Raw genomic sequence first — 15,000 nt, 5'->3', positions numbered from 1 at the left:
GATAGATGCACTTTTATGATGGACAGATGCACTTTTATGATGGACAGATGCACTTTTATCATGGACAGATGCACTTTTATGATGGATAGATGCACTTTTATGATGGATAGATGCACTTTTATGATGGATAGATGCACTTTTATGATGGACAGATGCACTTTTATGATGGACAGATGCACTTTTCTCATGGATAGATGCACTTTTATCATGGACAGATGCACTTTTATGATGGACAGATGCACTTTTATCATGGACAGATGCACTTTTATCATGGACAGATGCACTTTTATCATGGACAGATGCACTTTTATGATGGATGGATGCACTTTAATGGACTTCAAAACAGAAACAGCAATTCACAGCCATTATAAAGCTTGGAATTTTTTAATATAATTGTATTCGTCTGAAAGAATAATGTCATATACACCTAGGATGACTTGAAGGTGAGTAAATCATGGGCTTATTTTTATTTTTGGGTGAACTGTCCCTTTAATTTGAGTGAGTAATGCCTCAGGACTGCTCCATCCGGACAGTGCTCCAAGCGTGTGTGTTTGTGCTGTTTTCACCTTTAACGGAGACTCCGAAGGTGTGGTGCACTGAGCCGAGCCGGTTCCTGGCAGTGCAGCGATACTCCCCGGCGTCCGCCTCCGACACGTCCGAGATCCGCAGAGTCTTGTTGAAGTTCATCAGTGAAGCTCTGCGACCGGGGATCTCACCGCTGAGCTTCGTCCAGGAGACCGTAGGAGTGGGACTGAGCGGGAACATCAGAACGTCACAGACCCAAACACACACACACAAGAGTTACAGTAGAGCTGTGGTGAATCTGGACTCACAGGCCGTCTGCGATGCACTCCAGCTCCAGAACCTCTCCTCGCAAGACCATCTGAGAGCTGAGCGAGCCACTGGGAACCAGGAACACCGGCGCTCGCTCGTCCACCGGCTTATCTGGAAGAAAACGCTCTCAGTGAGATCCTGCTTCATAAGCATAACTCATGTCAACTAGGGTTGGGAATTGAAAATCGATTCCAATTCTGGAATTGAATGCTTGAGGTCAGGAATCGAATACTTGTTATAAAATGTAAAAACATTTTTTTACCTTATTGGAATCGAAATTAGGAATCGATAAGATTCGGAGTCGATAAACAAAATCGGAATCATTAAAATTCAAACGATACCCAACCCTAATATCAACAGACATCAGGAAGATGAAGAGAGTTCAGAAAGAGATGATGAAGAACGACAGGATCATTGTGTCTAAAGCAGAAGACATCTGAGATCTGTTAGTCAATAAACAGGGCTTCAATGAAAGACGCTCCGGAATGAGGGAGTACAGCGGAGGTTAGAGGTCACTGGGTGTGGGTTAGACCAGAGTCACTAGGGGGCGCCGTCACTCACCACTAAACAAATCAGTGTCATTGAAATAATCTGCCATTGTGTCATTGAGTGAATCCACTGAAACACAACAAAACAACAAAACAAATCAAACACATGCAAAGCAACCGCAGGAATATGATGCGAGATTCTCACAGCTGCGGCCGATGGCATTTGCGACTCAAGAGCTCTTTGTTTCGCTCAGAGAGCAGACGTGCATTAAAGTGATGAATGGATGTTCAGGGGTTTTATTGACGCTCAAACCAACCCAAAACTACAATAGTGCTCATTCAGAGGCGCATGACTAGGGGAAGCGCCGTCCCACAGATCTGCGACTCACGGTCGATGACGTGGACGGTGATGGGCTGCTTCTGCTGGATGGTCTGCGTGTGTGGGAACCGGGCGTAGCAGATGTAGTTGTTCCTGGAGTCCTCCATCAGGACGTTGGAGAAGTACAGGTCTCCGTTCAGACCCTGAGACACTCGCCGGCTCTGCGGCAGACGCTGGAAATCTGCACACACACACACACACACACACACACACACACACGGTTAGAGTCAGGGTGAAAGGGAAGCTGCGCTTTTCTTCTCTATAGTGTCGTATATCGAGTGAAACGCTTCTGGAACAAGAAGAAATGTGGGCGGGGCTTGATTGTGTCCGTGGGGAATTGATTGGATGGTTGTGGTTTGCTATTGGCTGATCTCATGTGAGTGACAGGTTGCCCCGCCCTCGTCTTGATTCTGTGCATCGTTTATTAATTGAATGTTGGGATGTAGCCGTGGCTCTATGCAAATGAGAGTGAGCTTGCAGGGGTGGAGTTTTTTGTCCATGATGAATTGATTGGATGGTTGGATGGTGGTGGTTTTCTATTGGTGGATCTCATGTGAGTGACAGGTTTCCCCGCCTTTGCCTTGATTCTGTGTATCAGATGTTAATTGGATGTTGGGATGTAGGTGTGGCTCTATGCAAATGAGCGTGAGCTTGCAGGGGAACAGTTTTTTGTCAGTGGGGAATCGATCGGATGGTTGTGGTTTGCCATTGGCTGATCTCATGTGAGTGACAGGTTGCCCCGCCCTAGCCTTGATTCTGTGCATCGTTTGTTGATTGGATGTTGGGATGTGGGCGTGGCTCTGTATGCAGATGAGCATGAGCTTGAAGGGGCGGAGTTTAATCACACTAAATGATCGGATAAGATCCATTTGATTAAACATTATGAGCTCAAAACATAAACAAAATGAATTGTTCATAGTTAACATGTGTCCAGAAAACAGATTTAACGAGGACACTTACTGTTGTCCATCCAGAACACGATGGGTGGCGGGAGGCCGGCGGGCGGGCGGCAGTGCAGGATTAACGACTGTCCCTCCTGCGCAACGATTGGACTGAACCTCTCTTTAGACCACAGAGGAGATCCTACAGGAAGAGGAAGCAGCCGTGATCACATGACTCAACACGAGCGTGAGCGTGACGGACATGTGGAACGTGATGCAGGAAAGAGATCTAGACACTGATGAGGTCACTATGAGGTCAGTCTGCAGGATTGGGCCGCCACATGCATAACAGCCAAACATTACCATTTACCTCCGAGTATCAGATCTCTGATGACGCTGAAAATGTCTTACGACACACAAAACAACGAGAGTGAGAGGGTTAAACGAGGCTGCGTGAGAGATGAGATGAGATAGCAGCGAGTGATCTGATTGGTGGAGCTGACGTACTGGACTGGCGGATGATGATGTGGTTGGAGAGGGCGGAGCCGAGCTGGTTGTGGGCGGTGCACTGATACACGCCCTCGTAGGCGTCGGCCTTCTCTCCTCCGCTGATGTCGATCACCAGCGTTCCTGAAAGAGGCTTCATCGTGACTTTGGGATCTTTATCGATGTCGAAATGCGTCCCGTTCCTGGTCCACGAGAAGCTGTGGGCGATCAGAGCAAGGCACGTTTATTTATACAGCACATTTCATACAAGAGTGCATCCATCATAAAAGAGTGTTTCTCGTCTCGTCTCAGAGTGTGTGTGAGTCTCGTCTCGTCTCGGAGTGTGTGTGTGTGTGTAAGTCTCATCTCGGAGTGTGAGTCTCGTCTCGTCTCGGAGTGTATGAGAGTCTCGTCTCATCTCGGAGTGTGTGTGAGAGTCTCGTCTCATCTCGAAGTGTGTGTGTGTGTAAGTCTCATCTCGGAGTGTGAGTCTCATCTCGTCTCGGAGTGTGTGTGAGAGTCTCGTCTCATCTCGGAGTGTGTGAGAGTCTCGTCTCATCTCGGAGTGTGTGTGTGTGTAAGTCTCATCTCGGAGTGTGAGTCTCGTCTCATCTCGGAGTGTGTGTGAGAGTCTCGTCTCATCTCGGAGTGTGTGAGAGTCTCGTCTCATCTCGGAGTGTGTGTGTGTGTAAGTCTCATCTCGGAGTGTGAGTCTCGTCTCGTCTCGGAGTGTGTGTGTGTGTAAGTCTCATCTCGGAGTGTGAGTCTCGTCTCGTCTCGGAGTGTGTGTGAGAGTCTCGTCTCATCTCGGAGTGTGTGAGAGTCTCGTCTCATCTCGGAGTGTGTGTGTGTGTAAGTCTCATCTCGGAGTGTGAGTCTCGTCTCATCTCGGAGTGTGTGTGAGAGTCTCGTCTCATCTCGGAGTGTGTGAGAGTCTCGTCTCATCTCGGAGTGTGTGTGTGTGTAAGTCTCATCTCGGAGTGTGAGTCTCGTCTCGTCTCGGAGTGTATGAGAGTCTCGTCTCATCTCGGAGTGTGTGTGAGAGTCTCGTCTCATCTCGAAGTGTGTGTGTGTGTAAGTCTCATCTCGGAGTGTGAGTCTCGTCTCATCTCGGAGTGTGTGTGAGAGTCTCGTCTCATCTCGGAGTGTGTGTGAGTGTCTCACCTGGGGTGCGGCTTCCCTTTGGCCTCGCAGTGGATGACGATGTTCTCGCGCGGGTCCACGATATATTCCTTCGGCGACTGATGGGTGATTGTGGGCGGCTGTGGCACTGCGGGTCACATGACACGGGTTAGCTTAGATACAGAGAACACACACACAGCAGGATCTCTCGACATGCAAAACAACACGAAACACATATATCTACTGCATCACATGCACTGAAACGCTTCTTTCATTGATGTAAATCAGTGCTGAGTCCACTGAAGCAGCAGTAATGCAGGAGCATGCAAACACTGCAGCAATCACACCAGATCATCAGCAATCACACCAGATCATCAGCAATCACACCAGATCATCAGCAATCACACCAGATCATCAGCAGTCACACCAGATCATCAGCACACAAACCAGATCATCAGCAAACACACCAGATCATCAGCAAACAAACCACAGTAAAGGAAAAGCTCAATGCACAGCAAACCGGCTGAGGAGAAACTTACATCCTTCCAGGAGTTTAGCTAGAGAATCAGACAGACGTGAGAGAGCGTCAGAACATGAGGACCATCAGATCTCAGATCAGATTCATCACATCGGCCCAGAGCTTCCTCTGATTGGCTGATGAGGGACTCTTATTTTGACAGCACACCATTAGTTTACTGTATTAGTTTAACAGCTCTGTCTCATAAAGGATTAGACACAACTGTTAAACAAAGAAAGTACATGTTTCAGTGTTTCTCTAACTAAAACAGACCCAACGAGTCGTAGATTCAAAAGATCATTAATATGCAGTAATATTGTGTAATATTATCTCTCTGACTGCACTGAAACTACTGGACGAGAACAAAACTTGAACAGGTTTAATATCTTCAGTCATTCTGCTTCTTCTCCAGTAAATGTATCTTGATGTAAGAATGTCACACACATACACACACACACACTCTTACACTGAAGCTCTGTGAAGAATCACTGGTTGTTAATGAGGAATTGTGGGATACGTACGGTCCAGAGGAACCTCCAGCGCCGTGATCATGTGACCCAGCAGCAGCAGCAGCAGAGCCAATCGGCCGTCGCTCGGCCTGTCCATCATGCCGTGTGACCAATGAGGCGCCTCAGAGTGAGTTTAGCCCCGCCCTCAAGCCGTTAGTCCCGCCCTCGAGCCAATCAGGAAACACTGACAGACAGAGAGAGAGAGTTACTGGCTGATCATCACACACACACAGCTCTGACTCAAACCCTGGGAAGCAGGATTTACACACACACACACACACACACACACACACACACACACACACACACACACTGCCAATGCAGACGCTGCTTCAGGCAGCAGAGAACCCCTGGTTGCCATGGTTACTGAGATCTGCACCACAGACACTGTTCTCTTCACACTCTCATGGATGTTGGGATGTACACCTGTCAACCAACTCTCCACTCGAGAAGTATGATGTCATCAGGTGTTCTGACCATGTGACGTTTAATCGGTCTAATGATTCGCTGGATCATGTGACTCGCTGTGCTGTTCATCCTCCTGTCCTCAGAGTGAATCACTCCAGTGATGAACTGAACAAACTCAACCAATCAAACGTTTGAACACAGGTGTGATTGACAATCATGCCCAAAAATGCAAACAAATAAGACTGAATGAAGTGTTTGAAGCGTCTGGGATGCCAGTGAGAACACAACATTAAACTTTAGTTAGTGTGTAATGTTGTTGTTAGAGTATAAATAATATCTGTAAAATTATAAAGCTCAAAGTTCAATGCCAAGCGAGATATTTTATTTAACAGAAGTCGCCTACATCGAATGGCCCGATTGGATCATCCCTCTACTTCCTGCTCTAATGACGTCACTAGAACAGTTTCTTGACTAAGCTCCGCCCACAGGAATGCTCCCTCAACTCTACCGAAACTCGTTTATGTACTTGCGCACTTCTTATAACTTACTGTGTTTACTCAGCTCTTACGGTGATTTTCTGAAGTAAAACTGACGCTTCATCTTTTGTGTGATGTACAATAAACTTTATTAAGCTCATCAGTATATGTTTGATCATCATTCAGACAGCAGACTTGTAGGCTATTAATAAATAATGGATACATACAAGCAGATGACAAATACGTTATAATAACCGTAATTAAACTACTAAACTATACCTGTTCCATCTCTATACAGCACTCTGACTCTGTAGGCATTATTGTCCGACTCGAAATGAACGCCGTTACTGAGAGTTTCTGATATTATCATCATTCCGTGAGATGAAATTGCCCTGAGAGACTGAGCTTGTGAAGCTCCGCCCCCTGTGTCGTCCAGCAGCAGCTCATTTGCATTTAAAGGGCACACACTAAAACAGCTCGTTTTTCTGTGACCCAAAAAATGACAATTTAAACATGCTGTAAAAAATGATCTGTTGGGTATTTTGAGCTGGAACTTCACACACACACTCTGGGGACATCAGAGACTTATTTTACATCTTGTGAAAAGGGGCATAATAGGGGACCTTTAATGAACACTGATTATGATTATGCCTCAAAACGCTGGAAATGTGGAATTCAACAGAATCAAATGAGTCAGATTAATGAAGCACACCTGTGATGAACAACTGTGATGTGTGTGAATCATGTTTGATGTCACTTATAAAGCAGACTAGCTTTTCAAGGCTTGTGTGTGTGTGTGTGTGTGTGTGTGTGTGTGTGTGTGTAAATCTCGGAGTCCAAGGTCATGTAAAGCGCTGCAAACTTTCATAAATCATGAGAGTTATGACTGCAGAAAGGCTGGTGACTGATCTCTCTCACACACACACTCCTGTATACACACACACACACTGAATACACGAGAGAGAGTGTGTGAGTGTGTGTGTATACAGGAGTGTGTGTGTGTGTGTGTGTGTGTGTGTGTGTGTGTGTGTGTGTGTGTGTGTGTGTGTGTGTGTGTGTGTGTAAATCTCGGAGTCCAAGGTCATGTAAAGCGCTGCAAACTTTCATAAATCATGAGAGTTATGACTGCAGAAAGGCTGGTGACTGATCTCTCTCACACACACACTCCTGTATACACACACAGACACACACACACACACACACACACACACACACACACACACACACACACACACACACACACACACACACACACACACTGAATACAGGAGAGAGAGAGTGTGTGAGTGTGTGTGTATACAGGAGTGTGTGTGTGTGTGTGTGTGTGTGTGTGTGTGTGTGTCACTGGAGATCAGAGCACTGGTGAAGGCCCTCGAGGAGAGGAACATGATGGTAATCAGGGTAATTAAACAGCAGCTCATTAATGAAACATCATGTGACTGTAGAGAGTGATGCGGTTCAGCACATCATCACTGACACTCGTTACACTCGTCTGATCTTTACATGTGTTAATAATGACAGGCTACACTTCTAGAGTTATTACATCTGCTCATAATCACTGCAGTCAGACGAGCAGCGGACACTCATGAACATCGAGCTGAACATCCAGCTGAACACACGATCCACACGATCACGAGGGTTTCAGGGGAATCATGTTCTGCATTTCAAGTCACTATAATTCTTGTTTTCAATGGAATATTGCAGTGTTTATTGTAAATGATTAATAGGTGCACATCATTATTGTGTTAATAATCTTGAATCAGAATAAGTTCCTCTTGCAGCATCTCTTCTCTTCTCTGATGACGAGGGCGGGGCTATAACCTGTCACTCACATGAGATCAGCCAATAGCAAACTACAACCATCCAATCAATTCCCACGGACACAATCAAGCCCCGCCCACATGTGCTCGTTCCAGAAGCGCTTCACTCGGATTTACCACACAATAGAGGAGATCTATGTTCATTTACCACACGTTTACAAGGGAAAACACTGTAAAACTGTGTGAACTGTAACTGCGGCACACACACACACACACACACTCACACACACACACACACACACACACACACACACAGTGTTTATCTGGATCTGAGAGTCAGACAGGGATGAAGCGGACCGTCTCTATATTCCCAGCATTTAACATCACACACAAAGGCATTCCTCCAGCATACGTTTCCCAGAAGCCCCTCATCAGCTTTATAATTGTAGAGGCGGTATGCAAATAATCAGCTGTTTTACATATGAATGCTGGGATGAATAAAAACACCAGTTCGCTGGATAAAACAACAATGTGCGTCTGAGCTGTTGTTCAGAGACGTTCCCTGTGAATCAGCTCTATCTCCCGACCCCTGAGCCCTCAGACAGCGGAGTATCAGTGTTCCTGAAGAGAGACGACCGATAAACACTGTAATCCATCAGTTATGACAACATGTATTTTTACACTGCTTTAACTCATCAAAAGAAGTCAAGCAATTTTCAACTTTTTTACAAGTTATACAAGATTCAACTCATTTAAGTCAGTTTAACGTCATTTAAGTTTGAAATGACTTAAACATCCAAGTTGATTGAACTTAAATTTAAGGTTTTTTACAGTGAGTTTAGAGTTACTCTTGTGTTTCTGTCTCTTCTGACTCGAGGACTCTTGCTTTTGTCGTCCTGCTCGTTTCTGAAGTTTTTCTATGCGATGGAAAGCAAATGTTTACACAGCGATTCATTCCCTGTGAACTCCATTAACATTCCCCGTCTTTCTCACACACACACACACACACACACACACACACACACACACACACACACACACACACACACACACACACACACAGATCCGGGATCCTCTGAGATGCTAATGTCTGGCAACGTCTTAAAGGAACGAGGTCTCGTTAGCATGCGCTGTGAAGCGAGCGCTAAACTCCACAGATCACAGGTCTGGGATCAGCTTCGTCAGATCAGAGTCTGAGGCCGCACGTCACATGATGATGACGGCTCATTTGCATATGCAAATACAAATACAGGGCTGCCAACTTCTGAGTTTAGCTTGGAGTGAGAACTATGGGGGGGGGGTATTTATGTAATTATGTATTATAGTGCAAATGTTTAGCAAAATACTCTCTATAGCTAATTTTTCTTTCCTTAATTCATTAACTGGCTGTCGTGAGGTGATGTGATGTCAGTGTCCTCCAGCTGTGTTGTAGACCTCTCTCAGCCGGTCGACGATACACTCGTTCACTATTACCCAGTGAAGAGCAGCAGATGATCGCTTGCGTGCCGCTTTGAGGCGATACAGCCATCTGTCACTCACATTTACAAGCGCCAAAACTCTATTTATTGTTTGAGTTTCGTAATAAAAGCGACAGGATCTGAGAGCTGATCATGTGCGTGATATCAAGAGTGATCTCCTCTGGTGTGTGTGTCGAGCCGGTGTCGAGACTGATCTCTGCGGGACACAGTCACTGTTCCTCGGGACTCTTCCCTCAATCAGCTGATTTATGCGTGAGCGGAGGCACTCATTGGACGGCGTGGATCAGCTGATTTATGCGTGAGCGGAGGCACTCATTGGACGGCGTGGATCAGCTGATTTATGCGTGAGCGGAGGCACTCATTGGACAGTGTGGATCAGCTGATTTATGCGTGAGCGGAGGCACTCATTGGACGGTGTGGACCAGCTGATTTATGCGTGAGCGGAGGCACTCATTGGACGGTGTGGATCAGCTGATTTATGCGTGAGCGGAGACACTCATTGGACGGCGTGGACCAGCTGATTTATGCGTGAGCGGAGACACTCATTGGACGGCGTGGATCAGCTGATTTATGCGTGAGCGGAGGCACTCATTGGACGGTGTGGACCAGCTGATTTATGCGTGAGCGGAGGCACTCATTGGACGGTGTGGATCAGCTGATTTATGCGTGAGCGGAGGCACTCATTGGACGGTGTGGATCAGCTGATTTATGCGTGAGCGTAGGCACTCATTGGACGGCGTGGATCAGCTGATTTATGCATGAGCGGAGGCACTCATTGGACGGCGTGGATCAGCTGATTTATGCGTGAGCGGAGGCACTCATTGGACGGTGTGGATCAGCTGATTTATGCGTGAGCGGAGGCACTCATTGGACGGTGTGGATCAGCTGATTTATGCGTGAGCGGAGGCATTCATTGGACGGTGTGGATCAGCTGATTTATGCGTGAGTGGAGGCACTCATTGGACAGTGTGGATCAGCTGATTTATGCGAGAGCGGAGACACTCATTGGACGGCGTGGATCAGCTGATTTATGCGTGAGCGGAGGCACTCATTGGACGCCGTGGACCAGCTGATTTATGCGTGAGCGGAGGCACTCATTGGACGGCGTGGACCAGCTGATTTATGCGTGAGCGGAGGCACTCATTGGACGGCGTGGACCAGCTGATTTATGCGTGAGCGGAGGCACTCATTGGACGGCGTGGATCAGCTGATTTATGCGTGAGCGGAGGCACTCATTGGACGGCGTGGACCAGCTGATTTATGCGTGAGCGGAGGCACTCATTGGACGGCGTGGATCAGCTGATTTATGCGTGAGCGGAGGCACTCATTGGACGGCGTGGACCAGCTGATTTATGCGTGAGCGGAGGCACTCATTGGACGGCGTGGAAAACACATCTCCTGTTTAGTGCTGTTGACCTTTTTAATAAGCAACAGGAAAACAAGACGAAGCCGTTCATCCGTTCTGATCCTCTTCCAACATCAGCTCAGAAAACCACAACTAACTGTTCAATAACATCATGCTGGCTCTGTAAACACTGGGTCTGTTCTTACCCCTACGTCACACTTGACCTTTCACCCTGATTACGTAATGTGTGTCGCATCACAGCTAGAGCAAGACCAGCATCTGTGGTTAAAAGTATATAAATGTTTATTTCTTTATAAATGTCCGCTGGTTTGTCTAGATGAGACTCTTATTCCTCGGCTGGATCGTGTCGAGACTCTGAAGCTGCACTGAAACTCACATCTGGACCTTCGACCCGCTGGACCCCATTGAAGACACTATATGGAGGAACATCCTGGAGTGTTTTCCTCAAAAACCTTAATTTCTTCTCGACTGAAGAAAGAAACACATGAACATCTCGGATGACGAGGAGGAGAATAAACTATCAGGAGATTTTGATTCTGAAGTGAGCGACTCCTTTAGCGATATGATCTGGCTGTATCTAAATGTAACCTAACTGATAAACTTTACATAAAAGCAGGTGTGTGTGTGTGTTAACTGGATGTTTCCGAGCCTGGACACACACATTGCATCGGTGTCAGCGAGTCCTTCACGGGCTGCTGGCTAAAGCTAGCCCGCGCCGGCTGGGATTGTGATGCTAATGTGAGCCGTTCTCTGGCGGATCAATAGTGGCTTTAGGATGTGCTGACCGACACTCGCCGCGCTTTCTGTCTATTGTGGAGATCAGCTGTGGAAGCTTCTGTCCACACACACACACACACACACACACACACACACACACACACACACACACACACACACACACACACACACACACACACACACATACACTGAACCAGAGAGACCACGGCAAACACACACACACACACACACACACACACACACTGAACCTGAGAGACCATGGCAAACACACACACACACACACACACACACACACACACACACACACACTGAGCCTGAGAGAACGAACACACACACACACACACACACACACACACACACACACACACACACACACTGAGCCTGAGAGAACGAACACACACACACACACACACACACACACACACACTGAACCTGAGAGAACACGGCAAACACACACACAGACACACACACACACACACACACACACACACTGAACCTGAGAGACCACAGCAAACACACACACACTGAACCTGAGGGAACACGGCAAACACACACACACACACACACACACACTGAACCTGAGAGAACACACACACACACACACACACACACACACACACACACACACACACACACACACACACACACACACACACACACACACACACTGAACCTGAGAGAACACACACACACACACTGAACCTGAGAGCACACACACACACACACACACTGCAATTACACTTATTCCAGTCATTAACCTGTTAACTGCCAGCGGGACACTTTCATTGTCATATATTTATAACATATTTTAGTAATAATCATAAATTAGGTGTTATTCAAAGACTCATCCTTTAATTAGGCTCCTCCCCCTATCAGGCGGGGTCAGGTTTCATAGCTCAACATTTGCACTATTTTATTATCAAATATTTTTCTAATCTTGACAACGCATCCTCAAGGTTGCATGTTTGCCGACTGTGATATTATGACAGAAATGTGTGAATGTGTGACAGCAGAGCGTGTGAGCGCCGCCTGGTGGCCGGTTCTGGCACAGCGCCGGAAGAACATCTTACTTTTGTGGTGTCAACTTCAAATTTGGAACACAGCTATGATAGACGTATGGCTTTGATTTTAGAGCAATTTTAGAGTCCAAATTATTTTGTAACATATATTTATATTATGTATGAAATATAAATGTTTAGTACAGTACATTTGCTTTACAGTAAACATCTATAACTATTTTACACTTTAATTTTTTTAAGTGCTTTCAGCTTCTGCAATAAAGCATATAAATAGTAATGCAATGTAAATAGATGCAAAAATTTTTTATATTAGCTCAAAAAACTTTGATAATTCACTGAAAACCTATATTTGAGATGGATGTATTTCATAAATTCAGATTACAGATTCAGTATAAACGCGATGCAGGATATTTGTCAGTCATACATAAATGGAACTATTAAGAATAATATTAGTATAATACTAATAATCCCAATAATCCCAAACCCAATACGTTTTAATACACAATAATCAGGTTTATTATCATCCAATCTATTTATTAAACCAATCTCAGAGGCTTTGACTAATCGGGTTAGCTTGTTTCCCAGCTGGCTATAACCACCTTCATACTTTCTGACTGAATAAATTCAAATGTTGCCACAATTAATAGATTTATACTGATTTTTAGTCATTTGAATAAATACATTTTTAAACTTTGAACACTTTACAATAAAGTCCAGTGCATCTTTACAGTGCATTCATTAATGTTAAAAGATACAACTTTTGATTTTTAAAATGCATTAGTAAATGTTGAAATTAACTAAGTTTAGAAAGTATTGTTCATTATTAGTTCATGTTTATTAGTGTGATTAACTAATGCTAACACATTTTATTTCTAGTACACCACCAGTCACCTAGGGCCCTAATCTGGCACACTATCTAGGGCAGAAGAGTGAACTGGGACACAGACACACACACACACACACACACACACACACACACACACACACACACACACACACACACACACACACACACACCTGTTCCAGCTTCTCTTTAGAGGTGATGCTGTGAACTCGTGATCCTGCTCTCCACACACACACTCGTCTCAGAGCGTTCTGGAGGTGAGACTCTGCCTCCCACTCAACATCCCGGGATCAGTGTGTCCGCTCGGGAATAAAGACGGCTCAGTGTGGCCTTGACTGTGGCTTTAACACACACACACACACACACACACACACACACACACACACACACACACACACACACACACACACACACACACACATCTGACACCCTCACCAACACATGAAGACCGACAGATTCCCACTGTCAGGGATGATCAAGACTCAAACACCTGAAGACATCTGAATGATTCGGCAGGTTTGGCGGGAGTGTGTGTGGACAGAGAGCGAGCGGGCGAGAGACACAGACGTAGGATGGAGGGATTCTCGGACTCTTTTCACCTCATTGAAGCTGCAGGTGAATAGAAATCACTTCCCCTTCATCGCCCACAAAAGCCACGACCCTCCGATCCACCAACAAAACCTCATTCAGAGTGTGAGAAAATCACATCACTGTGGTGGACACACACACACACACACACACACACACACACACACACACACACACACACACACACACACGGTTTTGAGCACTGATCTGGACTGAAGCGGCTGTAACTCATGAAATGCGTCTCTTCTTAAATCTCCTGTTGACTCAGGCCAGGTTTGATTTCATATTTCTGAACTTCTCAAAAAGCCATAGTTCTAGTCCGGGAAAAACTATATGGATTAAACACTATCAAAATACACTTTTCCCCACAAATTTTTCAAATTATTTTTTAAGAGATATAGCTATTTCCGGGTCAATTAACATACACACGTGCATACACACACACCCACACCCACACACACACATACACAGGCACACACACACAAACGCACACACACACACACACACACACACACACACACACACACACACACACACACACACACACACACACACACACACACACACACACACACACACACACACACACACACACACACACCGCTGCCTGTAACGATCCACTGGTTTATGGAGGTCAACAGAAGCACAGCTATTGAGATCAGTGAATCGGGTCACCCAGAATGCACTGCAGCGCACGAGTCGAGCCGGACGGACACACTCAGTGTTTGCAGCATTCGGCTGCGCGGAGGGAAGTGCGCTTAACAAGAGTAATTATTCCCGAAATAATACACTTTAAAAGAATATACAGGGCATCCGGAAACTTTTCCCACATGTTGTTGTGTAAGCCTTATTCCAAAATGGATTAAATTCATTATTTTCCTCGAAATTCTACAAACATTCCCCATAATGACAACGTGAAAGAAGTTTGTTTGAAATCTTTGCTAATTACGAAAAAAACTACAAAATCACATGAAGTATTCCCAGCCTTTGCCAGCACTCAGTGCAGTGTTGACAGAACCGGGCTAATATGGTCATACTTCCTGGTTCTGGTAAGAACTCGAGCTGCTGCGTTTTGGACCAGCTGTAGTTTGTTTATTAAGCGTGCAG

At 45.8% G+C, this 15,000-nt stretch overlaps 1 protein-coding gene across 14 annotated transcripts in view; it reads right to left on the bottom strand.

The window, feature by feature from the left end:
• nrcamb (neuronal cell adhesion molecule b) overlaps positions 1–15,000 on the bottom strand; it is an 82,237-nt gene that overhangs the window by 24,232 nt on the left and 43,005 nt on the right. For 4 of the 14 annotated variants that reach the window (XM_084095586.1, XM_084095587.1, XM_084095593.1 and 1 more), the window contains exons 3-11: positions 5,229–5,400; positions 4,730–4,747; positions 4,233–4,338; positions 3,090–3,286; positions 2,662–2,784; positions 1,712–1,882; positions 1,396–1,452; positions 834–945; positions 567–751 (exon numbers count right to left, since the gene is read on the bottom strand). In XM_084095586.1, the coding sequence (XP_083951712.1) occupies positions 567–751; positions 834–945; positions 1,396–1,452; positions 1,712–1,882; positions 2,662–2,784; positions 3,090–3,286; positions 4,233–4,338; positions 4,730–4,747; positions 5,229–5,316 (1,057 nt within the window). In that variant the 5' untranslated portion in view covers positions 5,317–5,400. The remainder of the gene's footprint in view (positions 1–566; positions 752–833; positions 946–1,395; positions 1,453–1,711; positions 1,883–2,661; positions 2,785–3,089; positions 3,287–4,232; positions 4,339–4,729; positions 4,748–5,228; positions 5,401–15,000) is intronic. The other 10 variants (XM_084095588.1, XM_084095591.1, XM_084095596.1 and 7 more) reach the window with 3 other exon arrangements.

The sequence above is a fragment of the Abramis brama genome (genome assembly GCF_963993115.1).
Source record: "Abramis brama genome assembly, chromosome: 20".
Classification (NCBI taxonomy): domain Eukaryota; kingdom Metazoa; phylum Chordata; class Actinopteri; order Cypriniformes; family Leuciscidae; genus Abramis; species Abramis brama.
This window is presented reverse-complemented; position numbering and strand designations above follow the sequence as displayed.